The sequence below is a fragment of the Canis lupus genome, chromosome 5 (assembly GCF_011100685.1).
Source record: "Canis lupus familiaris isolate Mischka breed German Shepherd chromosome 5, alternate assembly UU_Cfam_GSD_1.0, whole genome shotgun sequence".
NCBI classification, from domain to species: domain Eukaryota; kingdom Metazoa; phylum Chordata; class Mammalia; order Carnivora; family Canidae; genus Canis; species Canis lupus.
In genome coordinates this window covers 39043636-39069812 of record NC_049226.1, presented here as the reverse complement: position 1 = coordinate 39069812, position 26177 = coordinate 39043636, and the positions used below count along the sequence as shown (strand labels likewise).

Genomic DNA, 26177 nt, shown 5'->3' with positions numbered 1-26177 from the left:
GATGTTTTAGAGCACAGCAGAGAGAAGACATTTAACATAGGCTTTTGTAAAGTTTGGGAGACAGCAAAGATGAGCCAAATCCACAAACCAAGATAAAACTAGGCAATAGAACTTGTTTGAAATGGCTGGCTTTTTAAGACTTTAGCAACCCATCCCATTCATAAAAGGATGTATCCAGGGATAGACGCCTTTGGATTCTGTTGCTGCCTCTTGCATTCAGAGGGGGAGCCCCCACAGTATCGCTCTGCCATTTTGTCATGGAGCCATGTGCTGAAAGAGGGGTTAAGACTCAGAGCACAGGTGGCCTGTGGTGGGGCATGTGGTCAAGAAAAGAGCAATAGAATCCGACATCACAGCCTCCAGGTTTGTCCACAAACCAGTCTGGACATTCTTGGGATCGGTATGGCCTATGGTGTCCCCATGCACTTGCTGGGAGGGCTCTACCATGAACAAAGTGTTTTAAGCTTTGATGAAAACTGGGTGTTCCTACTCCTCACCCCCGCCCCACCACAAGCCTGCCTGGGAGGGCAGTAGTACCGGCAGCTGCTGTCCTTGCACGTACAGAGGAGGGGTGGTGATTCCCTCTGACTGGAGAGAAACATTATAGGAACATTCCCTGGCAAAGACTCAGCCCTCTAGAGTGCTCCAGGAAAATAGTTCTGAACACAGGAATTGCCAGGTCTGGATAAACATAGTTCAGCCCCTCAGATGTTTTGAGCATGACTGAATGTTCTCAGCGAACAGCCTTTCATCAGAGGTCTTCAAATAGTTCACATAAAATCCTGATCCTATTCCAAGCTGTGGCTTGGTCAAGAGTTATCAGATCCACTGTTCTGGGGACCCAGCACCGTCAAGTGCTCATCTTTTTGAGATAAAATGAACTTGTGAGAAAGTGAAAGCTTTAAGCTGAGCTGGTGGAGGGGCATCATGCTCCCCAGGAGGGTCCAATTCTGGTTTTCTGGCTAATGGACTTGGGAGGTGTCTTTATACCCTGAACTTCATTTTCCTCATGCATAAATAAGGAATGTTGGTAAGAGTGTGTCTTCATATGCATGGCTCCTATGTTTTTAATCCAATTGAAAAGCAAAAGGCAAAAGGGTTAGAAATTTAAGGTGTTTGACATAATGTACATAAATGAGTTGTAAAAGAGCTCAAAGCAATGTTTAGCAGCCAACAGATGGTGCATATAAACATGGGGTCACCACGGGGCAGGCATTCTAGAAATACATGGAGGTTTGGGGATTTATACGTTTTTCTAACTATACTCTCATTTATTCATTCATTCAACAAATATTAGTAAAGTGCTTATTTTATGCCAGGGACTATAATTAGGCATAGGGATCAGAAAACAGTAAGACAAGACCCAGCCTTCCAAGGCTTATAGACTAAGGAGGAATATGGTAAGGAAATAAATGGACAAATAATGCAATAAAGTATAATTAGATTTTAGCAGCTGGATGTGGTGTTCATGGTGTCAACAGCCTATAAGTAGTCACACAGATCTGTGACATGATTTTTAGAACTTGATTTTCTTTTTTAGGGACGTTTTAGTTTTACAGAGAAATTGAGAAGAAGGTATAGAGATTTCCCAGGTAGTCCTCTCCCCATATATATACCGCCTCTCACATTAACAACATCCCCCACTGGAAGGGTACATTTATTGCAATTAATAAACTTACATTGATACATCATCATTTACTCAGTGTTGAACATTCTATGGGTTTGGGCAGATACATAATGACATGGGTCCATCATTTTGGTATCATACAAAGTAATTTTGCTCCCCTAAATATCTTTTTTCTCCCTGCCTATTGGTCCCTCATATCTCCCTCAAGCTCTGTTAACCACTGATCCTTTTATTGTCTCCATACTTTTATTTTTTCCAGAATGTCATATGGTTGGCATCATACAGTATGCAGTATGCAGTATGCAGCCTTTCCTGACTGGCTTCTTTCACTTAGTGATATGTAGCTAAGTTTCGTCCATGCCATTTTTTTTTTAATTTTTAAAAATATTTTATTGATTTATTTGAGAGAGAGAGAGAGTGAGAGAGGGAAAGCACGAACAGGGGGAGGGGTAGAGGGAGAAGCAGGCTTTTCACTGAGGAGGGAGCCTGTTGCGGGGCTCAATTCCAGGACCCCAAGACCATGACCTGAGCCAAAGGCAGACACCTAACCCACTGAGCCACCCAGGTGCCCTTCATCGATGTCATTTCCTGGCTTGAAAACTCATTTTCTTCCTGTGCTGAATAACATTCCATTATCTAGATGTATCACAGCTTATTTAGACATGCTGTGATTTCAATCTTGCTGAGAGCACAGCATAAAATGTATGGGCAGGAACAAGTTATCAAAGTAGTGAGGAGACCAGCTCATCACCCATCACCCACTTTTCAGAAAGGCTTGGTTCTCTGTGGGGTGGGGGGAAGTTTCTCCAGCATGATTATCTTCAGAGTGCAATAAAATCCTATCTCAGTACTGTCATGGAAAATGATCTTGAGACAGAAACCAGCTGCTATGACAATGATGGAAACAAGAAGCAAAGATGTCTAAGGAAGCAGTAGTTCTTATCCAGGAAACAGCATTTAGAGAAAACAAATAGGCTGTATTGGTGGACCCCATTGTGGGAACCCATGAGGCCCTTGGAGTGTATTCCTGTCAATATAAAAGCTCTATTCTCTACAAAGGGTACAAGAGTAGTGGGGGGAAGTCAAAAGAAGTTTCATGAAGGAGGTGATCTTAGAGCAGATTCTTGGTAGATAAGTCATATTCTGACCAGTAATGAGGAGGATCTTTGCTTGCTTGGAAAGTACTGATAAAAAAAATCAAAAAACAACTTTAATTTCTGGCCAAGAAGTAATGTCAGAGACTGGATTTACCCTCTGACTAGAAACAATAAAAAAGAATCAACAAAAAGCCAAAAACCAGACAAAATACACAGAAACTGGACGTAGACATCAGGCAGCAAAGAACATTCATCCCCTGTATATAGAGACATGAATAGGAAGGAAAGAAGGGAAAAATATATGATATATTAAGGTTAATTTTTAAAAAGCTGGAGTGATAAATATTGGACAGTCACTCTCAGACTTCCGGGCAAAGAGATACATTTTATAATAATAAAAGGATCAATTCATCAAGACGACATAACTATTCCAAATGTCTATGCACACAGTAGAACTCCAAAGTAAATTAAGCAAAAAATTATTAAACTGCAAAAAGAAATAGCCACAGCCACCAGTAGAAGTTAAATGTTACAACACCCTTTTTCAATATTTGACAGAAAAAAAAAGATAATCAGGAAGGATATAGAAGACTCAAGCCACGCTATCAATGAAGGGACTTAATTAACATTTATAATGAACATTTCTCCATCCAGAAACAGCAAAATGCATAAACTTTTCAAGAGCACATGGAACATTAATCAAAATAAGCCATGTGAGGACCATAAAAAAGTCTCAATGAATTTAAAACGATTAATGTCAGACAGAGTATATCCTCTTACTACAATTGAATTATATAAAAAATTAGCTGTAAGATCCGGGAAAAGTCCTCACATATTTGTGAAATAAGAGACAGACCTCGAAACAACCCATAGGTCCAGAAATAAATTAGAAAGGAAATTAGAAAGTATTGGGAACTGAGCGAAATAAGCAGTACTGATCTAGACAGTATTGATCTAGAGTATTTTTTTTTTCAATTCTAGAAGACAGAAAATGGCTTTTCCATCTTTTGATTGATACTCACCAGGTGCTGAGGGTAAGGAGACTTCTACTTTTAATATAGAGCACTAGTGGGAAAAACAGACCCTTAATGAACCCCTTTTGGATTGTTCAACACAGGTAAATTCTAGTTTGTAAAGCAGTCATAGCAAGAAACATTCATAAGTTGGTGGCTTGCCCTTGAAATGTCTTTTCCCCTAGCATTGGTTGGAAGTTTCATTCCCAGCTAACCCTCAAAAGCCTGTCTCAGCCACACAGGGGGGATATCTCAACTACATTCTGTGTTAAGTAGGTTGTGTGGCCTTGTTTTGAGACACAGTCACCATCTTATACATTGTTGGCCAAGGAGCAATGCGGGGTGATGGGTAGAGAAAAGAAACCGTGTTTGTTCAAAAAGTCCTTTTACCAGCTGCCAGGTGTCTGTTGAAATAGAAACAGAGAGGTGTGGGTGACAGGTCTGGCGTCTGGGAACAGCTGGGCGTCACTTCTGTCTCAGTAATGGGTGTGTTTTGGTCAGTGGGTGAACGATTTGTCCAAGGGCTTGAGGGCTTTTTCCTCCCTGGGGACGCCTGCCCAAGGCTCTTGGCTACTTCCGGCAGTGTCAGTCCTGAAGCAAGAGCTGGGGTGTCCTTACAGACCGGGAGCCTTTCCAATTCGATACTGTTCCTTTTAACCCAGGGTAATGAGATGAGTGAAGAGGTATGAGATAATTAATGATAGTGTCCATGGGGTAATAGTTTGTGGATGTTTGGCAATGTGGTGGAGACAAGGCTGAGTGTCTCAGTTGGGTTGATTCGATTCATTTTGGCCAATGATGCTAAAGAAAAATGTCAAGCTGAGTAGTACAGAGCCATGTGTACTTTCCACCTCTCCTGCCTTCCCACAGTGATCTTGGATGTTACTTATTTATATGGATGTGTCATAAGAAGAAGCAGGAATCCTGGATCCTTGAGTCATAGCTTGGATGAGAGCCCTCACCGACCCCAACTGGACTTGGAGTGAATGGCCAATAATCTTTGTTGGGTTAAACCACTAAGATTTGGGATTTTATTTTCTATTTCAGGAGGGTCCATTCTCTCTTTGTTAATACACTAAAGTTTGAGCCACTATTTGGCTGCAAGTGGTTGCTGCCACGCAGTAATGTGGGCTGGGTGTTGCCAAGTGTCCCAGTTTTTCAAGGCCAGCCTGAAATAGAGACTTTCACGTGACTCCAGGTTGGAAATGGTGGCAGTGAGTTCAATTTGAAACCATCATGGCCCTTTGGTGTGGAGACCAGACGTCAGTGGGCTGGCTTCAGCCTATCAGTGGCTCATTTCCGATCTCCAAGGTCCCTTTTCATCTATGTAAGTATTTTACAAATTTAGTGTCCTATTATATTTGTAACTTCAGGACATTACATTATGGACATAAATGTCTCAGAATCTTCAAGCTAAAATGTACAAAGCCATGGCCAATGGAGGACAACCCAAAGCGAAAGTATTTCTCCTACTCAGCCCACTCTCTCCTGTCTTTCTTTCTCTGCCACTTTTCAGGAAAGAGGTGAGGCATTCATTGCCTTACATCAGATTCTCCAGAAGCCAGATGCAGATGGGGATTTGTGAGCAAGTGGTTTACTAAGCAGATACTCCCAAGGCAGACTGGTAAAGGATGGGGACGCAGGGTAGTTGAGAGGAGCCAAGCAAAGCACCACCATCTTCAGCAACATTGTGTGGAGGGTAGATTTATCCTCACCCTATAAAATACTGGAGGGTAAGATGCACCTCAGGGTTGCCCCAACCCAAAGCAAGAAATCTGAGTTTTCACTCTCCCCAACCTGGCAGTCTGGTTAATGGCCACTATGCGGGTGGGAGGCCAGTATGTGAACTCCCAGGCACCTCTGGCTCTCTGTGCCTGCAGGTACAGCATTCCAGGAGCCCAAAGGCAGCCCTTCAAAGAAGAGATTGCAGGTACTGGCCATTGGAAACACAATGATGGGGGAGGTTGACCAGCAGGGGCACAGAAGTGATAAGACAGGATTTGATGGTATTTTGGTAGAGCACCAACATTGTCCACTTTAGGCATAAAAGAGATTTAAGGGGAAAAATTTCCAAAATTGCACCATCAATCAGTAGAAAAGAGTCATTTTTGTTGGGGGCTCATGGAGACATAGGGATTGTAGTTCTATATAAGCAGATGATACCTGCATGACTCCGGGCATCTCATTCAATTTCTCCAAGTCCCAGTTAGCTTGGGACTGTATGGCTGCTGTGAAGAACACAGAAGTAGTATGTCAGGCACTTCAGGCCTGGTGCATTTTGGTGCTCACTAAATGTCCTTAGCATCTTCCCTCTGCATGCTCCTGGTACTCTTATGCAATGCTGCAAGGCCCTCCCCCAGGAAGATGCCCAAAGGGACACTCCTGAATGCACTCTAGATTTTTTTTCTGGAATTTATTTATGATTCTGCTGGCTAAAGATTAAGAAAGTGGTGGCTCCGTTGAAGGGAATGGATGTTTAGAGTTGGGGCGCATCATCTCACTGGCTGGAGTGCTGTTTCTGCAGCCCCCGAGCTGACTCTGCCCAGCAGTCCCTGCACTGGCATTCAGGGTAGGGCTGGCACACAGATTGGCATTGCTGTCAAGACCATGACTCACAGATGGTCACAGAACAGTGCTTTTTAAGTACAGCTGCGTCTTCTGGCCAGTGGGGTGCTGGATGTTGAGAGTTATTATTTTATTATTCAGTGCCTTTCCCAAGTAAGAGTTCTGTTCTTTACAAAAGTTGTCCTATTATTTGACTTTCCATAGGCCTTGCACTGGTGATTGAAGAAATGCCGTTTGGCTTGGTGTCCAAAGAGAAACTTTAATGGTTAAGCTCCCGCCACAAATGAGAGTTCATGGTTCTGGGCCAGGGACTGTGCATACTGTAGGGCCAGCCACAGCCCTCTTTGCAGAAATTCTACTAAAGCGTGATTCCCACACCAGATCAATGCCAGCTCACAAATTGCTACAGGGTGTCTGTGAGGCCAAGACAGAAATTGAAAGTCAGAATTTAGAAACTTTTGTAGCAATGTCTTTTCCTTTTTTTTTTTTTTAATATTTTATTTATTCATGAGAGACACAGAGAGAGGCAGAAACATAGGCAGAGGGAGAAGCAGGCTCCCTGCCGGGATCCTGATATGGGACTTGATCCCAGGACCCCGGGATCACAACTTGAGCTGAAGACAGACACTCAACCACTGAGCTACCCAGGTGCCCCTTTTGTAGCAATTTTATGTTGCATAGCATCCAAGTACACCATCAGTGGGCATGTCTTATCTTGCACGTCCAGTGGGGTCATACAGCTGACTGGAATGGATCAGAAATAAAGAAAAAGCAAACTTTCTTTGCCACAGTTAGTTTGAGCAGTCCTGCTTGACTCTGCATTTCAGGACACCCCAGAAATCCATAGGACTCTTTAAAGACTCATAGCATCCCCATAGAACTAAAAGATTCTCAGAAAATACCAGGGGGTTTCCAGAGAGTCCTAGTGATTCCCCCAGAGCCCAAGGAATCTGTTCAATCTCTCTGACCTTACTACTTTCCTCCCTCAGAGAATCAGCTGAGCCAAGTATTAAGGTAAGTTTTCCAGGCCTCAGAGCACCAGGAGGGAGTGCAAGTCAATTTGCTACTGCAGGAGCCGCTGCCTCTGCCCTGCTGGCATACAGTACTGTTTCTAAAGAATATATTTTTGGCACTTAACCCCAATTCTAGGATTGTTAATATATCAGCTAGTTTTTTATGTGTAACAAAGAACCCCAAAACTTTGCGACTTGAAACAACAAATCATCGGTTTTCACCATTCTGACTGCTGGCTGGCCTTGTGTGACATCCCTTATGGTCTGGGCCAGGCTCAGCTGCTCTTGTCTGGGGTGGCTTACATTTCTGGAGCCTTCGCTAGGATGGCTGGAATGGCTGGTCTCTCAATATCTAGCAAGATTCCCTGGGCTTGTTCAGGTGATGAGAGAATAGTCTCCAGCAGGAAGAGGGCAAGACCCAATGAGCAAGCACTCTTGGAAGCTTCTGTTTCTGCTGAGAACATCCCGTTGGCCCAAACAGGTCACACAGCCAGGTTCAGATTCAAAGAGTGGAGCAATGGACTACACTTTCGATGGAGAAAATAGGAAAGCTACATTGCAAAGAGGCACATCTAGAGGGTTGGGAATCTTTTGCATTCTCATGGAGATGAAGAGGCCAAGCGACATTGCTTGCTTCTGGTCTATGGTAGCTGCTCAATAAATCCCTGTTGAGTGAATACAGTTGTGAGGAGCTTTTAGTTTCCATTCTCCTCACGTAGTTGAGGTTAAGATGGTCAAAATACACTTCGCTCAAAGTCTGGTTCTGTCTGTGGATGGCTTTGGATGCCAAGAACATTTAGTCATCCTCTGTTTACTCTCTCATCATGGAAGAGGCCAGCCAAGTCCAGTGATCTTAGTGAGAGGAACTATATGGCTTTTGTTTCCTTTATAGAAGCAATCACTGGTGTCGACTGGGAACTAATGCTTTGGTTGTATGGTTGTTAAGACCACACCAGCCACTTTCAGCCCTACCAGGTAGTCACACATAGCCCAGTGGATAAGGGTCGGCTGCTGAAATTGATGGGTAAACAATGAGTCCATCAGTCGCCCGAGCAGGAGTCCACCTGATGGCATGCTGTCTGGGTGCAGGGCTCTCGTGGCCTGCCACCAGACTATGTACAGGTGTCTGAACCAGATTGTTCTTTCCATAGCTACATAGTGGAGTAGTTCACACCTTCAGGCTCATAACAGGTGTTCTCCCTCAGCTTGAGACTGAGAAGGGTCTTCCCATTGGCAGCTTACCACTGGCAATCCATGTCAACTACTTGCACCTTGGCCTCTCTGGAAAAACAAACAACAACCCATTACGCTTGCTATTTGAGGAAGCTGGAATGGCTTGTGTGATGAGACCTCTGGGATGCTTCTGTCTCTCTGGAGGATTTTCTGTGTGTGTGAATCCTAGGGCCATGGCTGGTTTTCTGTGTGCTGGCTCCAGGATTCTTCTATGTCTCACATCTCTCCATGTATATGTGGGGGTTTATTTGATGGACTTTGGGACTGATCTAGGGAAAAAAGATATGACCAAGAGAGAGAGTAACAGGCAACACACTTCATTAGGTGATGCTTGGGTAGGGTTACATGAGAGGGGAGGTCCCTCTCAGCATGAGCCTGGCGAATGGCTATCATCCAAAAGGAAGAGGGAGAAGGAAATTCTTAGAAGATAGGATTCCAAAAGGGGGCTTGCGTGTATAGGCGATGTTGCTTATCAACATGGTGGGGAGACTCTGGGTCAGAACTGTGAAGGGCTATAGCATCTTGGAGCCTCATAACCACAGGCTTCTATGTCATCAATGGCCTGCAGATGTGCAGTGAGGTTTCTTGGGGTGCAAACAGACAGGTTCTAAATGGACAAAAATCTGCTTGTTTGAGCTATTTTTAAAAATAGTTTAACATGTAAAAATTTGAATAAGACACCAGCAAGCTTTTGAGCTAAAAGGTCTCAGTCTGCAGTGAGAAATACACAACTTGGGACCAACACACAGAGGCCACCTTTGGGTCACTCGAATAACATCATAATTGACTTCTACAGTGTTCTCCCAAAGACCATGATGAGACCACCCCCTGAGTTTAAACACTGTGGTCTCTCCAAAAGGAGAAAAAACATATGACAAGGGAGGGGTTGAGTGGCCACTCGGAGTGACGTGGCTTGGTATGACCTCAGAGGCCATCCACCCAATTCCTCTCTCAGAATCACAGCGACAAGTTTCTCAGTTGGTCTCCAAGGATGTTTTCTCTTACCTGCTTGGGGAAAGTTAGCTGGCCTGGCATCCTTAGCGAAGCCTTCTGTCTTCGAATCTGTCCCCTCATTTCCTGAAATGTCTACAGTTTGAAGGAATGCCATTTCTTCTATTTGCCCCCACTGGGAAAGATGAGAACATCAGAGCTGGAAAGGTCATGTAGCTCAGTGTTCCAATAAAAGTGTTTCCAAGAGTGAGTTCCATTGGAACTTACATCTTGGAGAGAATCTAGGAATAAAAGTTCAATGGTCCAATAAATTTAAAAAATGCTTTATAATCTAGTCCCTGCCTAAGAGTTTCCAAGACTGAGTTGTATATTCAATGATCCAAGATCATATAGGAGCGAGGCACGAGACCATGTCAAGTAGACCACCTCCTGGGAAGTCTCTTGAAAATACCTTCCTTGGAAGGAAAAAAATTCAAGAGTCCTGAGGCTTCCCAATGGTTGAGGAGCTCATAAAGTGGTGAAATTCAGATAGTAATGTTATATTTTTTAAAGATTTTATTTATTTATTCATGAGAGACAGAGAGAGAGAGAGAGAGAGAGAGAGAGAGAAATAGAGTGCACCAGAGACACAGGCAGAGGGAGGGAAGCCCAACGTGGGACTCGATCCCAGGTCTCCAGGATTAGGCCTTGGGCTGAAGGCGGCGCTAAACCACTGAGCCATGCGGGCTGCCCAGTAATGATATTTTGATTTCATTATGGTTGCATACCATAATGGATGGAGGTGGCAAGAGAGAGAGAGAGAGAAAGAGTGAGAAGACAATGTGGCAGGTGATAGAGCATTGACAACCATGTAGGACTTTCCCCTTTGGTCAATGGACCACAACTGGTCAGTGCACTTTTACTCATCCCAACTATGTCTGATCATATTTTTGTAGTGAGTCATGAGGATTCTCAAATTCAAAGTCACATACCTAGACTGATGGGCTGTTGGCTCATTCATGGTCCCTCAAGATCAGTAAGGGTCCAGGATACTTACTTTATTTTTCTCTTTGAGTCTCCTGATGTATTTAAATAAGCATAAAATAAGGTTACCAAACTCATAGTCCATATACAATGCTGACATTATACCATCAATGTTGTTGGTGTGCTGTCAACATCGTGCTTCCTTGTAAGAGGTACAACGGAATTCAATTCTGTTGTACTACATCTGGGTCTGGATTGTGACTTCATTTGGAGACAGTACAAGAGATGAAGCAAGGCCTGGCCCGTGGCTCTCCTGACCCCTCCCTGGGGTAGGCCCAGTGCCCATTTCCTCCACGTTAGCCAGAGAATCACAGATTCATCTGATGGAGGCACAAGACTAAGATGTGTGATTATTAATCACGATTGGCTCTGTGATAAGTTCAGTTCCATGCAAATGCATTTTCCTCATTTCATGTTGAACTTGGAAGCCCAGTGTTGTGCTGCATTCTCAGACTTCACAGGCTTTCAGATCTTGCTTTCATTGTTGTCCACCATGGAACTTGCGATATGTCTGAAAGTATACATTTGTGGGAGTCTAGTGGTTGAGAATGCAGATTGTCAGCATTTATATTTTGGTGCTACCACTGCAGCTGTGTGCCCTTGGCACTACACTAACCTCTCGGTGCCCTAGGGATCAGAGATGTCCAGCCCTCCTAGGATTGTTGTAGCTATTAAATGAGAGGGTCAGTGCAGTGCCTGGTAAGCACCCAATAAATTACAGATCTATTATTTCCTAACTTTTCCCACACTAGGCATGCATTGCTGACTTTTCCTCATTTCATGAAATAAACTTCTTTAATGTTATTTTTAGTATCTACATAATATTCCATCTTAGGACTGCACCATAACTTCTCCAGTCAATTCCCCATTGTTTGAGACTTAGGATGTTTACATTTTCCTTCACGGTAAAAAGGGTTACAAAGGCCAAATTGTTGCATGTCCATCACTATCGTGAGGCACATTTCTAGAATTTTCATTTCCGGATCAGAATTCTAAGCTAATTGCTACAGGAGACCCCAGGGTGCCACTGAAGTCCCCTGGATAGATATTCCCTGATCTTCAACAAGGAAAAGTAAACATATTTGAAGCTTTGCCCACATCTGCCTTGAACCTCTCAAAGGGAGTTTTGACCTTTGTCCGTGAACTTCCCTGGCTCGAGCTGAGATTTCACACTTGGTAAGTGGTTCAGGGACTGAAACATCTGTGTTCAAGTTCATGTGTAGTGCAACTGCTGTTCCTCCGGCTCAGAGGCACTTGTGCCACGATGCACTCTGGGGCTTGTTCACTGGGGGTGTCTTCCAGGATGGTTGGTGCAAACTTCCTTCTTCTGGTGGGAGATTAATGCCCCATGGCTTGGTGTGGCCTCTTCTACCTGAATCGAACATTCCCTTGGCTTATAGCGGACTTTCCTATGCACCTACCTCAAAAAAGACAACCTCTGACATGGAGGCTGGGCTGCCTTCCCTGGCATTGTAGTATCTGGCCTGTGGGGCCCAGAAGATTCGTCCATTCCCGCCCATTCCAGCCTTGGCCCCGTGACAGGATGGATCACCTTCCCCAGCTCTATGGGCCTCTCCCCGGCCAGGAGCAGAAAAATGTCCCTGAGGAGTAAGAAGTCTTAGAGAAAAGTTTCAAACTTTTCCATCTCTAGCATACATCAATTTCGGACCCTCTCCTGCTTAAATTTCTCCCAGATCCCTTCTAGAAAAGCCCGCTTTCTCACCCTCCGCTTGCATCTATGGAATCTGGCTTTCCTAAGCAACAAACATTGGGGAACAAAGAATTCTTTGTACTTTGTGTCCTTCCAAGAGCACAACATAATCGCTCTGTGCTTTCTTGCTCCCATAGGTGAAGGGAGCTAAAGATGCAATTTACCCCGAGATAAATTTGCAAATTTTAAAGACATAATTTAGGGAACCTGCCTTGTGCCAATTTGGGTGTGTGTGGGTCTTCAGGCTGCTTTCTACCTGCTTCTGTTGTTCCCAGGGAATGTCTTCTGGGGGCTTAGATTTGCCATCATTCCAAGTGTGTGTTATTTATAGAGATCTGCTCAAGGAAGTCAAAGTGGCTCCTTACATTCCTTCTTTTCTCCTTTCTCTCCCTCTTCTCTCTTTTTTTCTTTGTCCTCCCTCCCTCCTTCTTTTCCTCCCGTGCTCCAGCTTTTAATACTAAGCTGCTCAGGAGAGTCAGAGGAGTCTCGATGAGGCAATAACCTCCCCTTTTGAGGACCTTTTCAGACCAGATGTGCCCAGGCCTGGCCAAGAACGCCCACACAGGCTGCTGGCTGCAGTGAGACAGGAAAGGCTTCATTTGTCATGTAAACACTCCCCAGATATTGACCCAGTGCCGGGCCAGACTGACGCTCTGACGACACCTTCATCCATGGGACAAATGCCCAATTAAGACTCACCTCTGTTTTTTTTTCCCCCCTTGGGGCTAGTCCACATAATGGAAAAATCACAGGTTTGGAAGTCAGAGGAACTGGTTTCGGGGCCCAGCCATGGCACATTTTCCCTGGCTGATGGAGGAAACATGACAAATTCTCCAAGCCCAACCTTCTTCACCTAGAGAAGATGGTCAAAATTGGCCCCCGCCGTTGAATAAGATACTACAGGCGGCAGCATTTCTGCAACTCTAAAGGCAGAAAAAAGGGGGGCTGCAGCCCACTTCAGAGCCTGTTTAGATCCCACACCATGAAGTCGACAGCAATGGTCTTATAAGATTAAACTGTCCAGTGTGCAGGATCCAGGGCTGCAAGGGTGTGCGACACAGAGACTGTGCCCTAGAAGGCAACAGGACACCTTCGAGGGGAACTCACAGGACTGGTGCAAGCAGTGGAGGTTTTAGGATATTTTCTGCTTTTTTAATGGAGAAAAAGAAATGCGGATGTAGAAATAGAATGTATCAGTATCTTTGGCAGAACAAGGAAATTAGATTATACGATGTGTAGGGCAGTATGGTGAAGAAGTATAGATGTTCTGTGAAGGCTGAAATTAGGGTACAAGATAGCGTGGGGTACGGGCTCTATGGCCGGGACACCTGCCTCACATCTGGCCTTTGTGATTTTTTCATGAGGTGTCTGAGAAAGCCGCTCAGTGTCTTGTGGTGCCTCAGTTTCCCCTCATATGGAAAAAAAGATGAAAGGGGAGCCTATTCATGAGGTTGTTGTAAAGAGCGGTGCTTGGGTGGCTCAGTTAAGAGTCTGCCTTTGGCTCAGGTCATGATCCCAGGGTCCTGGGATTGAGTCCCACATTGGGCTCCCTGCTCAGCAGGGAGCCTGCTTCTCCCTCTGCCTCTGCCTGCCACTCCCCCTGCTTGTGTTCTCTCTCTCTCAAATAAATAAATAAAATCTTTTAAAAAACGGTTGTTGTAGAGATTAATATTCCTAGAAAATGTTCAGAATGATGCCTCATACACCAAAAGTGCCAAGTAAGCATGAACTATGATTGTGATTGTTACATTTATCAGTGACTTGTGGATGACTTGTTGCTCCCAAGCTGGGGTGGCACAGCACAGCACAAAAGCTCAGGCACTGGGATGAGCCCATCTGATGTGACCTAACTGTGTCTCCTCTGGAAGTCTACCTGACTCTCGTCGTCCCTACTTATGTAATGGGTAGAAATAATAGAAGTAAAATACGACTTGGTCACTATGCTAGTCATCATTATGACAAGTGATGCCGGGGGGATATTCTCCCTGGCCCTAAGGATCTGCTCAACACAGATGGGCTGGGGTTTCTTTTGGCCGAGGACGGTCTCCAGAATAGGGGAGAGAAAGGGCCAGGAGGAGGCAGAGAGCCTGGCCCAGATGGGTAAAGATAAGTGTGTTGATGCCTGATGGGTGGGCCAGTGGGGGAGCACAGCAGGGACCAGCTCTGGGAGTCATCAGACAGGTCTCAGCTAAAGCCAGCAAGTTTTTAGGGCTTGGTTGCAGTTGATGGAGCAATCAAAGGAAACACGAGGCCAAGGGAGCAGGTCCTAGAACATGGAACTCTTGGGACGCCTGGGTGGCTCAGTGGTTGAGCGTCTGCCTTTGGCTCAGGGCATGATCCTGGGGTCCTGGGATCAAGTCCTGCATTGGGCTCCCCAGAGGGAGCCTGCTTCTCCCTCTGCCTATGTCTCTGCCTCTCTCGGTGTGTTTCATGAATAAATAAATAAAATCTTAACAACAACAACAACAACATGGAGCTCTTGGAAGGTTGGAGGGCTGATCAGATGCTTCCTACCTGTACCCTGCCCCACCCTTCTTCCTCTGAATTCTTAGCTCTTGGAGCAGAAATGGTCTCAGACATCTTCTGGCTTAGCCCAGCCCAAGGGGCAGGAACCTTGTCATGCAGCCTTCAGGTGGGATCACGGGGGTATCTAGGAAGGGGGTTGTCTGGGGAAGCCCAAAGCCATGCTCACTGGGTCCTCCTTCACTGCCTATGTCAGGGGAGGATTGAGGGAACTCCACTCTCTCTCTGCCCCCCCCCCCCCCCCACACACACACTCCAGATATACACACACACACCGTGTGTTACCTGGTAAGACCAAACCATAACTTGTCTAACATTGTAGGCCACACTGGGCCTTACTACCATTCGGGCTCTACCACAAAGGCAGTGAGCAGGAAACCAGGGACCCTCTGACAACTTACGACAACCTGGCGGGACACTGAAGCATCTCGAGGAGTGTTAAAAATTACCCACACCTGAGCCACATCCCAGAGCACTGAGTCAGCCACTCTGCACTCAGGCCCAAGCCGGGCGGTATGCAAAGTTCTTGGTCATTTTAAGTAGCAGCCAGATCTAATGAGCCCCAAGGCTGGGTCAGGCTGTTCTACTGGGCCTGAAAGATCCTGGCTTGTAGCAGAATAAGGAGAGGGCCTTTGGGACCCCCTTCTGATCACAAAGCCCAATAAAACATAAAGTGTTTGTGACAGAGAAAGACTTCCCCAAACTCTACAGAGCACTACAGATTGGCACCCCTGACATAAGAGGTGGGGGAAGGTGCCAGAATTCCAAGAGACTCCTTCAGTAAAACCAAGTGCCCTTGTCTTGGGGTTTCTACCCAGGAGAACTTGCTGGAGATGGAGGACCCTTTCTGAGAGCTTGAAGGAGCAGAGAGTGCAAGGAGCCTGAAGAAGGCGGTACTTGAGTTCATCTACTACCCCATAGCTTTCCAACTGCTCTCCCGGCCTGTTCCGCCTGACAGGTTGGAATGTCTTCAACAGAGGCTTGTTTACTTGAATTGGATCATGGCTTGAAGGTCAATGTGATCTGTGCAATGTTTGAACTTCTCAAAATGATGATGTCGACTAAAAATGAGACTTAAGCTGTATGTAACACATATGACAGTACACACTCAGACCTTTCACATGGTGTATTTCCTCCTTGAGGAACTTCCTGGAGGGGGGGAGAGGAGGGACACTGGTTGCTGGGGCCGCTCTGCTGTCCTACAGCCTGGCACCGCAGCGGGACTAGGGTTGCCTTCCCAGGTTGTGGGCAAACCCAAAAGGCCTCTCCCTGTTCACCCCAGGTTTTCTATACCCTGGAGTGCCTCTTGGGATCACTGTGCTCTGGCAAGTACAAAAAGCTGGGTGCTGTCTCTTTAAGTAGTAGAGGCTGAGAAGCTCTCAGGCCACCATGACATATCCCAGCATTGGACCAGCCCCTGAATAAACTGGAAAGACGCCTGGTCTGGCTTCAGTTACAGGGAGCACCAACAGGGAACATCTCAGGGAGCCTGGTTGGAAGCAGTGGGGCTCACAGTCTGCCAGCTGCTGGTCTCTCTGCCGCCCTGTGGGGAGGGCCTTGCCGTGGCATCCCTTGTGTTTGACTGCAAGGAAATCCGCCTGGAGGAAGGGGTTACACCGTTTGGCCCGGTGAGTTTTCTTGGCAAATCGTCCCCCTGCATAGTGAGAGTATGCTTATGTTTCTTGGAGAGGTGCCCGGTCCCCCACCCCCTGCAAACCACCACTGGAAGGGATTGCAGTGGAGACAGTGCTCTGTGTTGCAACCGACAGAGTTGGAGCATTTTTTTTTTAATCCTTGATTAAGAGCTGGCTATATACTGGCTGGGGAGGTGAGAAGGACTATCTGAGAGCAACTAGAAACCCCAGCACATCCAGGTTTGAAGGGAGCAAGGGGACCCGATGCTATTTCCCTGATGGGAGACAGCTCTGCATGCACAGCTGGCAGGGGACGTAGGCTTGGGAAGCCGGTCAGGGAGAAGCTTCCACCTGTAGCAAAGCCCTGGTTGGGCCCTGGGTGTGGCCAAGCCTGGTGGACCCTTCCCTGGGCAGTGTTTCTTTTCCTATCCTGGGAATCGGGCAGGTGGGAGACATGGGCAAGGCAGTAAGGGCTGAACCAAAGGGTTTAGGTTCCCGTGTCCAAAAGTCACAGCACGGTGTGACCTGCTCATTGACTAAAATATCGGGTTCACGGGAGAGGAAGAAACAAGCTGTGCTTTACAGTGTGTGTGCTTTTCTGGAGGTAGATACCTCATTAAAAAGTTACTTGGAACAGAAAGAAAGGAAGAGAAAGAAAATCCTGAGTTAAATATGCTAATATTTGTAAAGTGCTTAGAATAGTTCTGGGGACACAGTGACCACATAAACGTTGGCTAAATAAATAAAAGTCTGGATGGCATAAAGTGAGGCCATAATTCCTGGGGGCAGCCTTGACCTATAAAATGACCCAGGAAAAAAATAAAATAAAATGACCCAGGAGGAGAGGCTATACTGCCATTGCTCTGGCTGGTTGTTCTATTGGCATATGCACTTCCGACCGGTGCGATTTCTAAGCTATTTTAGCTGGGGGTGGAGGGGTGGGGGGTGTCGGCCTTGCCTTGAGGGCTAAAGGTTATACAATAATAACTGGTGACAATTTACTGGCTCCTGGTCCCTATGTTCTAGACACTGTGCTAACAGCTTCACACACTTCGGCCCCTTTACTCACTACCATAAAACAGGCATTACCAGTCCTGCCTGCAGACCAAAAAAATGGAAGCTCATGGAACTTTAGCTACTTACTCAAATTCACAACCCTGAGGAACCAGGCGTGTCTGAGTCCAGAGCCAGAGGTCCCATTGGCATTGCCCCACCCCACCTCTCCCAGACTGTGTGTCAAGTCCTGCTAAAGTGCCTGCCACACCACGGGCATTGAATCAAACTTCTACATGTCATCTTCTTTGTAATCTGATAATAGAATTATCAGAAGAATCTTTCTGAATCTTTAAAAGACAGCTGTTGGAAGAATCCTTCAGATAATGTACTTAAAGAGAAGAATATGCAATGGGGCTGCCCTAAGCAGCTACTTTGAGGAGTAAAATCGTATGGAACCGTTTGAATCATTTAGAGCGATAGGGTTTTATGACACAGGACACTCGCAGGAGGGGTGTGTGCGCCAAGTGCTGCATTAGTAAGCAAAGGCATTTAAAGCCCACGTTAGGGCTCCCTGTTTGTGCATCAAGGCTCCCGCATCCTGGTATCTGGGTCCACCTGCACCACGCCCAGAAGGGCTCGCCTCTCTCTCTGGGACGCTGGGTGGACCGCGTTCAGGCGACTATGAATCAGCGGATTTCCCTGGCTGTTCTTCCCCCACCTCCAATGGCCAACTCCCCACCCAGTGGCCCGGTCGCCAGCGGAGGCTGGGAGCCAGGCCAGGTCGACTTCGTCTGGAGCTTACCGGGTTGTGGTCCGGTTCTGCCCAGGCTAGGAGCACCCAGACCCCCCGGGGGGACGCTGTTCCGTAGTCCACGGGGCTCTCCCTCCTCCCGCTAATCCTCACCCAAGCAGGCCCCGCAGGTGGGTCCCCTGGAGTCCTGGGAACCCGGCTCACGGCCTAGGCGCAGGCACTGACAGCGCAGCGCGGGCGCGGCCCAGGTGCGCCCCCGGCTGAAACGCCAGGGCAGGCCAGGACCCGAGAGGACAGGGGCGTCCTCCTGCCCTTAAGTGCCAGCTCCCCAGCTCCCCCCTACCCGGACGAGAGGAATCCAGGCTCGGCCCCCGCGTGGGCGCAGTCCGCGTGCGTGCGCCCCCCAAGCCCAGCGCCCGGCACCGGCGGAGGCGACCCCGGGAGGGCTTTTCCCTCGTGGCCGAGGGGGCGGGAGGGGGGAGGGAGGCCAGTTTATTGGCCAGCCCTTGGTCTCCAGGAACTCGGGGAGCCAGAGGAAGCGGAGGTGACAAAGCTCAGCTGCCGCTAGTTTGGAGTAAAAGTCGCCGCAGCGGTTTTGCAGAGATCGACTTTCTCCCGGGGCGGACTGAAGGCCGAGTAACTGTCGCCTGGGCTCCCCCCCTCCCTCCTGCCCTCTCTCCTCCCTGAGGCCCGCCCCCCTGCACACGCTGACCCAGGGACACACCCTGTTGCAGCGACGCAGACAGGGCGTTGCTCCCGTTAAAGGGGAACGCCGGGAGCCTCCCTCTGGCCCCTCGCTTCGCGCGCGCAGCCGGGCAGCGCAGGAGTCTTCGGGGACGCCAGCAGCCGAGCAAACGCACCGAGTTTGTGCCAGAGGCCACTTGGAGGATCGGGGACCGCTATCCCTTTGGGCTGTAAGTGCTTTGGTAGGCTGGGTGGAGGAGATGGAGGAGAAACGGGGGCATCGTGGGCATCTTCCGTCGATGGTGCCAGAAAGCGCGGGGCAGGCGCGGGTTTTGGGTTGGCCAGGTCTCCCCGCTGTTTTTCCGAGCTCAGACACACAGACAGACCGCGATCTGTCTCGAATAGTTCTTACGGGGCTTCTAGGGACACGGTGCGGCCTGCCTCATGGTCCATAAGTCGTAAGGGCGCGCGGGTGGTGGTGTCTGGATGTGGAGCAGGGGCTGAGCGGTTTTCTTCTCATTGGAGAGGCGCCTACTTGGGGACTCATTGGCAAAGCGGTCCCTGCGGTGGACCCCGGGGAGGGGGCGCCACGGGACTCCCGTGGACCCCCAACTTCTGCTCACATACCCTAGCCCCGATTATCCTTCTCGTGTCCCTCCCCGGCTCTAGGAGCCCCTGGATTTAATTTAAACCTTCTGGGAGACATCAGAGAACCTTATTTCTTCCCGTTGAATGTGTTGCTTATGCAGCGCAACGGAGGGGCCCGGCATATCGGGTACTTTTTAAATTAAAACTGAGTTATTGAAACGTCGTCTCCCTGGCCCAAGGCCTTGTACTGAAACGCCCCCTCAAGAGCAGCAGGGTTTTCGGAGCCACACGTATCCGCCTAACGGGTCACGCGGGTCTTCAGTTCCCCCAAGGACTGTAAAATGAGGGGCTAGGACGGCAGGAGGGGCTAGCCGAGGAGGGAGGACGCCCTGCCGGCCCTGGCGGGCTGCGGTCCCTTCGCACCCGACGTCTGGCCCCCTCCGTGCAGGCTTCTGGGCGCGCGTCCCGGCGCGCCGAGGCTGGAGCTGGACCGGGTTGCGTCTTGGCTGTGCGTGCCGGGGAGGGGGGCGCGGGGGGCAGCCGGGACCCCGGCGAACCGCCCAGGGCCCAGCCCGGGTAGGGGAGCGCAGGGCCCGGCCCACGGGGGCCGCCGGGGACGCGCGCGGTGGGCGGCAAGCGGGGGACCCGGCCACTCTCCGGCGGCGGCTCTTTCCTGCCCGCGCGCCCCCGGCTGTGCGCCTCCTCTCCCGAGGGCCAGGACGGCGCCCCCGCGCTGGCCCGACCGGGTGGGAGCTCGGGAGCTAACGGAGTGCGGAGCGCAGCGGGTGTGGGAAACCAGCTCCCAGCCGCGCTCTCCCTGGCCGGTGCCGCCGGGTCCCCAGGCCTCGGGCAGAAATCCGGGCGCCTGCCTCCTGCCCCCTACCCGCCCCCCCACCTCGGTAGAGGAAGGGGGCACCCTGCCCGCCTCCTGCCCCCTTCCCCACGCGGGGCTGTGCCCGGAGGCAACCCGGGTGGGTGGAGGTGTGCCGTGGCCTCCGCCCGGCTGCCGGGAACGCCCCTCCTCCTGGGGTGACTTAGACGTGCGTGCGTACCCCTTGTTCTGTTCCCCAAGCGGGGGCTGTCGGGTGGCGGGCGGCTGCGGGCGGGGATGCTGCGGTCGGCTGCTGCCCTCTCTCGGCCGGCGCCCGGCGGCGGCGGCGGCGGTGGCGGGCGGGCGGGCGCGGCGCCAGGCCCCTGCATTCCGCGGGCGCGGGGACCCGCCCCCCGCGCTCCTCCTCCGCGGCTCGCCCGGCCTCACGCCCCGCTCGGGCTCCGTGTCCCCGCAGGCAGGACCTCCGCTGAGCACCACTCGCCGCCAGAATGCTCCTGCTGTTGCTGGGTATCATCGTCCTCCACGTCGCCGTGCTGGTGCTGCTGTTCGTCTCCACGATCGTCAGCGTGAGTGGCGGGCGGGGCACCCCGGCCCCCCAACACCCCCTAGCCCGGGGCTCGGCCTCCCGGAGGCAGGTCCAGCGGCGCCTGCCTCGCCCTCAGCGCCCGGTCGTTATTTGCAGACAACGTCAAGTCTCAGACGTCGTCCCGGGGCGTCTTCGCAGTTTCTGGCAGTCTGCCCCCTTTCAGTTGTTTTGAGAAAACCCGAGCAGATTCATGGGGTAGGAAGGAAGCAATCGCCGCGCTAGGTCAGCTGCGCAGGCCTCCCCGTGTGCCAAATAATTTCAGAACAGAGCCAGGGTTCCCCGACTTCCATTTGATGAGACTAGCTTAGCGTTTACTCCCCCCCCCCCACACCCCCCGCTGTAGATTCGTGGAGGAAGGAAGCAGAGTATTTATGAAGTTTTGTTTTTCTCCACGTGTCATACATAGGTCAGATGGGTGACTTGGTTCATAAAACACCCTGGAGGGCTGGAGATTGAAAAGTTAAAATGGGTTCTTCCAGAAAAGAGTTCACAGCCCCCTGTTCTGTTTTATGATGTGGACACAGCACCTTCCACCATCAGATAAGCCTCCACTATAGGAACAGGTCATCAGGGTCTCTTGGGTCACAGAGACTTCAAACATTAAGCACCTTAGATTTTTTTTTTAAGATTTTATTTATTTGTTCATGAGAGAAAGAAAGAGAGGCAGAGACATAGGCAGAGGGAGAAGCAGGCTCCCCGTGGGGAGCCCCATATGGGACTTGATCCCAGGACCCCAGGATCACCAGGACCCCAGGACCACGCCCTGAATGGAAGGCAATCACTCATCCACTGAGCCAGCCAGGCATCCCAAGCACCTTAAATTTGAAACTTCCTTCCTTGGCTGTGAGGATGAGCACAGACTCAGGCTGTCTTGTGGCTCTGGCTTTAACTTTTTAATATAAGGCAAATCCCAGGCATGATTTTCCCGTGCCTTTCAAAGGATGAGAGATAATTATGTCAGAACGAGAAATATTGATGTTGGGGACTTGTGGATTGTTCTATCATTTATAAGCACCTTTACAACATCTTAAAGACTCTTATCGGATTAATAGGAATAATAATAGGTAAGGAGATGGGCTCAGAGAGGTGGGACAGACACTCAGGGGATCCAGGACAAGAGCTGGCTCCCATGCAGGTGCCGTGGGCCGAGGCCGTGGCTCCTGTCGGAGTACATACTTCTGCACGTACTAGCTGACGCGTGCATGCTATTTTTCTAATGACAGTGTGCTTTCTACTTGTAAACCCTGGGGCTCCCCGCAACACCATGTCTGAGCCAGCCCACCACGTCTCTCCTTTCTCCAGCATAACTGTGACCTCTGGCCAGGCCATACTGGGCAGGACAGGGCAGGGCAGGGCAGGGCAGGGCAGGGGCAGGCTGGCTAGATGAGTGGAGGAGGCTGCTCTTACCTCCCCCTTCCTTGGTTCCTCACCGGGCTCGTCTGACTTAAGATGTCTGGTTCTTTCTAGCAATGGGTCGTGGGCAATGGACACGCCACTGACCTCTGGCAGAACTGTAGCACGTCCTCGGCAGGCAACGTCCACCACTGTCACTCATCATCAGCAAACGGTGAGACTGGCTTTTTGCTCTACACGCTTGCCCTTGTCTGTTGGTGCCATGTTTCTCAGTCCAGACCTGGAAACGCTTGTTCTTGGAAGACACGGCTCCAAAGTCGTCGCTGGGGTGGGGCGCAGAATGCAACAGGGGACCAGGAATCCAAGACAAGATGAGAGGAACAGAAGTTGGGCTGGTTAAGCCAAGACCCTGGGTATTTACTGTACATCATCTGTATTTGGGAAGATGCCCTGGAGTGCCCTCTTGTCACTTGGTGTGATGCTTCCTGTGTGCAAAGAAATGCAGACACAGATAAGCAAGCAGTCAAGGTGGCACAGTGGCAAGACTTTAGGCAGACCCCAGTCGGACTTTGGATCCAACTGGCATCTTTGCTTTGGTAGCTGTCTCTATCCAGAAATGTCCTGTTTCAGTGACAGTCCCAAGGGTGGTTGGGCCAGCTTTTGATCCCACATTTACAAGACTGCTTTTCTAAGTGGTGGGCCTCCCTGGTGCCATTTAGCATCAAAACTTTTGAGTGTTTCCTTGTGGCAAGACAGGAACTTGAAGCTATTGGGAGAATGTTAGCTGAGCCCAGGAGGGCCCTTCATCCAGAGGATTGTGTTCCTTCCTCTGTCCTCAGCACCATTGCTTGTGATACTTGAAACCAGGCTTACTTGGATCCAAGTTAAGGGGATAATTGGCAGTGAAGCACCCACTAGAGATCTCAAGTACTCAGAGAGAGCAGTCCTCAGCAGGGAGCCCTGTGTCTTTGGATGTGGAGAGGCCAAGGAAGGAGGGTGCCTCTTTTGGGTGGCCAGGTGCTGTTTAGTGGCTTCTAAATGGAAGGAGCCACTATGGAAGGAGCTGTAGTGCTTGGTGTTGAGGACATAGTGGGGTTGGCTTGGCATGGTCTCCTGTTTCAAAGCATCTATCCTCAGCCTGGAGAGGGGAGTAGCTTTAGGACGTACAGAGCTTTCTTGTCATCCTGGGTTTTAAAAGACCAATAAAATACGGACGGCCTGCCTTGTTGCTAAAGGTGTTCATGATCCAGTATTTCTTTTTTATTTTTAAAGATTTTATTTATTTATTCATGAGAGACACAGAGAGAGAGGCAGGGACACAGGCAGAGGGAGAAGCAGGCTCCCTGTGGGGAGTCCGATGTGGGACTTGATCCCAGGACCCCAGGATGACAACCTGAGCCAAAGGCAGAGGCTCAACTACTGAGCCACCCAGGTGCCCCCCTATCCAGTATTTCTGTTGAAGATGCTACAACCAGTGAGAGAGAGCAGCTTCGATCCAGCACAGTAAAGCAGTGAAGGGGCCCTCCATTCTGGCTTCCCACAGTGCAGTTTCTTTGCTGGGCTTTGCCTCCTGTGGGTTCCACACGCAAGCTGTCACTGAAGCATTACAAACCGAGCCTCTTGAACCTCAGTATAAAGAGAAACTTCTAGAATAGCTATTGGGAGCTTATGTGGGGAGGAGAGGCAAGGAGTAGAAAACCGTACTTAATGTCGTCACTTTTCTGGGCCTCAAAAAAAGAAAGGCCTCCGTCCTTACCGAAGCAAGCAGTCCCAAATCTTTCCTCTGAGTGCGTGAAAGATGCTGCATTGAAAACATCCTCGAGGTGGCACCATGAGTTTGCACGGTGAGCTGGCAAATGGAATGAAGCACTCATGCCTGCGGGAGAACAAGGCCGGAGCCCTGCCTGGCCCCAAAGCCACAGCATCCGGTGCGCCCTCCCCCCCCCCCTTCAGGGTCTGGCTCAAGTTCCCTGAAGCCTCAGGATGGGAGGCGCCCCGCTCGCTGCTGACACCTGGTGGTCACAAGTGGTGACCGGGCCCCAGAGGGTGAGCGGCTTTCCCTGAGGCCAGCGGCAGTGTCCACAGTCACCCTTCCCTAGAGGCGTTTGGCCACATGAGGTTGGGGCCGAATCCTGGACTCTTAGGTCCGGAGGGGACAGAGGAGCAGCCATCTGAGTTGTGCTCAAACCGTGTATCGGAAGGAGAGTGGTCCTCAGGTCGGGGTCTGTGACCCTTCTTGCCGCACCTGCCGTGGTTGTGTCGGGCTGTTCTTGGGCCAGCAGCCCATCTCAAAGAGGCACCAGTGTCACTTGCATCAGGAAACTTCTCATCTTTCAACTGGCTCTTTATGCGCCAAGCTCATTCCTTGGGTTCCTTGACAATGACTTTGGGGTTTTTCTTGTTGCTCAGCGAGGTGGGGGGCGGACCCTGGAGCGTGGGGTCTCCCTCCTCCACATCTGCTTTCTCTGATGTGTTGAGGGAATCTGGACACGCCCTTAAGTAAGCTGGGTTGGTTTGGATTTGGGCTTCTTCTAAGTTAGAAGTTTCCATGGAAGCTTCTCCAGTAGCTGTTGACCTTGCCGACATCTCCCTGGTGGGTCAGCGTGAGCTGCGATGTCAGATCTGATAGAGGGGAATCCTCTGGACCTCCTCCACCTTGCTGATCCGGTTGACCAATTTCCGTGGCGAACAGTAGACGCAAAAACATATAATTACAAAATGAGACGGTCTTTACGAATGAACTATCTTAAGTCGGGAGCCACTTCCCTTGGTCCGTGAGTTTGCTCTCAGGATGTTCCAAACACACTTTTTATCGAAGGCATCCAAGTAATTCTTTACTGAAACTGATTTGCAAAGAGCACGTTACAGGTGTGTCTGGTGAACATAGGTTGGTTGATCTGACTTGCTGGTTTTTTCCTGAAGGGGATTGTGTTTGTAGGTTTGTGGGGCCTGGGCTTGGCCCCCCTCCAGGGGTCATTGTGGCCTTTGTCATCTCTATGAACAGTGACCCTCACCTCATGGTGGTCAAACAGCTGTGGTACATAGTTTGAAAGAGATGTCACATCTTTCCCTCTTGCTACCTCTTGATACTGGAAGTGGTTTCAGATTTCTTACTAGCCGCCCTCAATCCTGCCTGCCTTCTTGTTTTCTCAATTTATTTGCTGGTTCCCGAGCCTCTTTGAGGAGCCAGGGGATAAGTGCGGAGGGATGAATCACTGTGAAGGCAGTGTAGGCCAGATGCCCAAGGAGTGGGGGCAGGCAGGCAGCGCCAGAGTTCAGGGGAGGAAGTGGAAGGGAGGTCTCGTGTGGGAGGTGGAATTTGATCCATCCTCCAGAGGATGGGCAGGATTTAAATAAATACAGGCAAGGAGGAGGATATTCCCTATCAAGGCAATGACGTGACCAACAGCAAGGGGACTGCGATGCCAGGGACGTGTTGGGCCAGTCGGCTAATATTCTGGTTAGGATTAAGACTGAATGCATATAACAGAACATCTTCAAGGGGCAGTGGCTTAAATAAGATAATTTATGGCACTCGTATGAAGTTGTCAGAGACCCAGGCACTTTCTAGCTCATTTCTTTGCCATCCCTTGGATTTGGTCCTCATTCTCATGGACAAAAGGGCTGCTGGGGCACCAGCCATCTCATCCACACTTCAGGCAATAGGGTGGAGAAGAGAGGAGAAGAAATGTGTGCCCTTCCCTTTTTATGAAATGTCTTCAGATAGACCACACACTTCTGCCTCTGTCTTGTACAGGAACTTAGTCACACGGCCACACCTTTTAACAAGGGAGGCTGAGAATGTAGTCATTTGTCTTTGTAAGAAACATGGCTTCTTAATTCCTAGAAATTTAATAGTGAGCACCTCCCAGTAAGCCTGGCTTGAAACACCACCCCACTGTTCTGGTTGGGATCTTTGTTATTTTTCTTCCAGCCTAGACTTCTCTTGTGAATTCCAGACTTGCATATCCAGCTACCTTCTAAACATTTCCACGGG

General features: G+C 49.5%; 1 protein-coding gene across 2 annotated transcripts in view; it reads left to right on the top strand.

The window, feature by feature from the left end:
* Nucleotides 1-16190: 16190 nt before the first annotated feature.
* The window catches only part of PMP22 (peripheral myelin protein 22), a 32284-nt gene continuing 22297 nt past the window's right edge, over nt 16191-26177 (top strand). Inside the window, exons 1-3 of one of the 2 annotated variants that reach the window (XM_038536948.1) lie at nt 16191-16384; nt 20696-20807; nt 22295-22394. In XM_038536948.1, the coding sequence (XP_038392876.1) occupies nt 20730-20807; nt 22295-22394 (178 nt within the window). In that variant the 5' untranslated portion in view covers nt 16191-16384; nt 20696-20729. Of the gene's footprint in view, nt 16385-18883; nt 19052-20695; nt 20808-22294; nt 22395-26177 lie in introns of those variants that run through there. The other variant, XM_038536947.1, reaches the window with a different exon arrangement.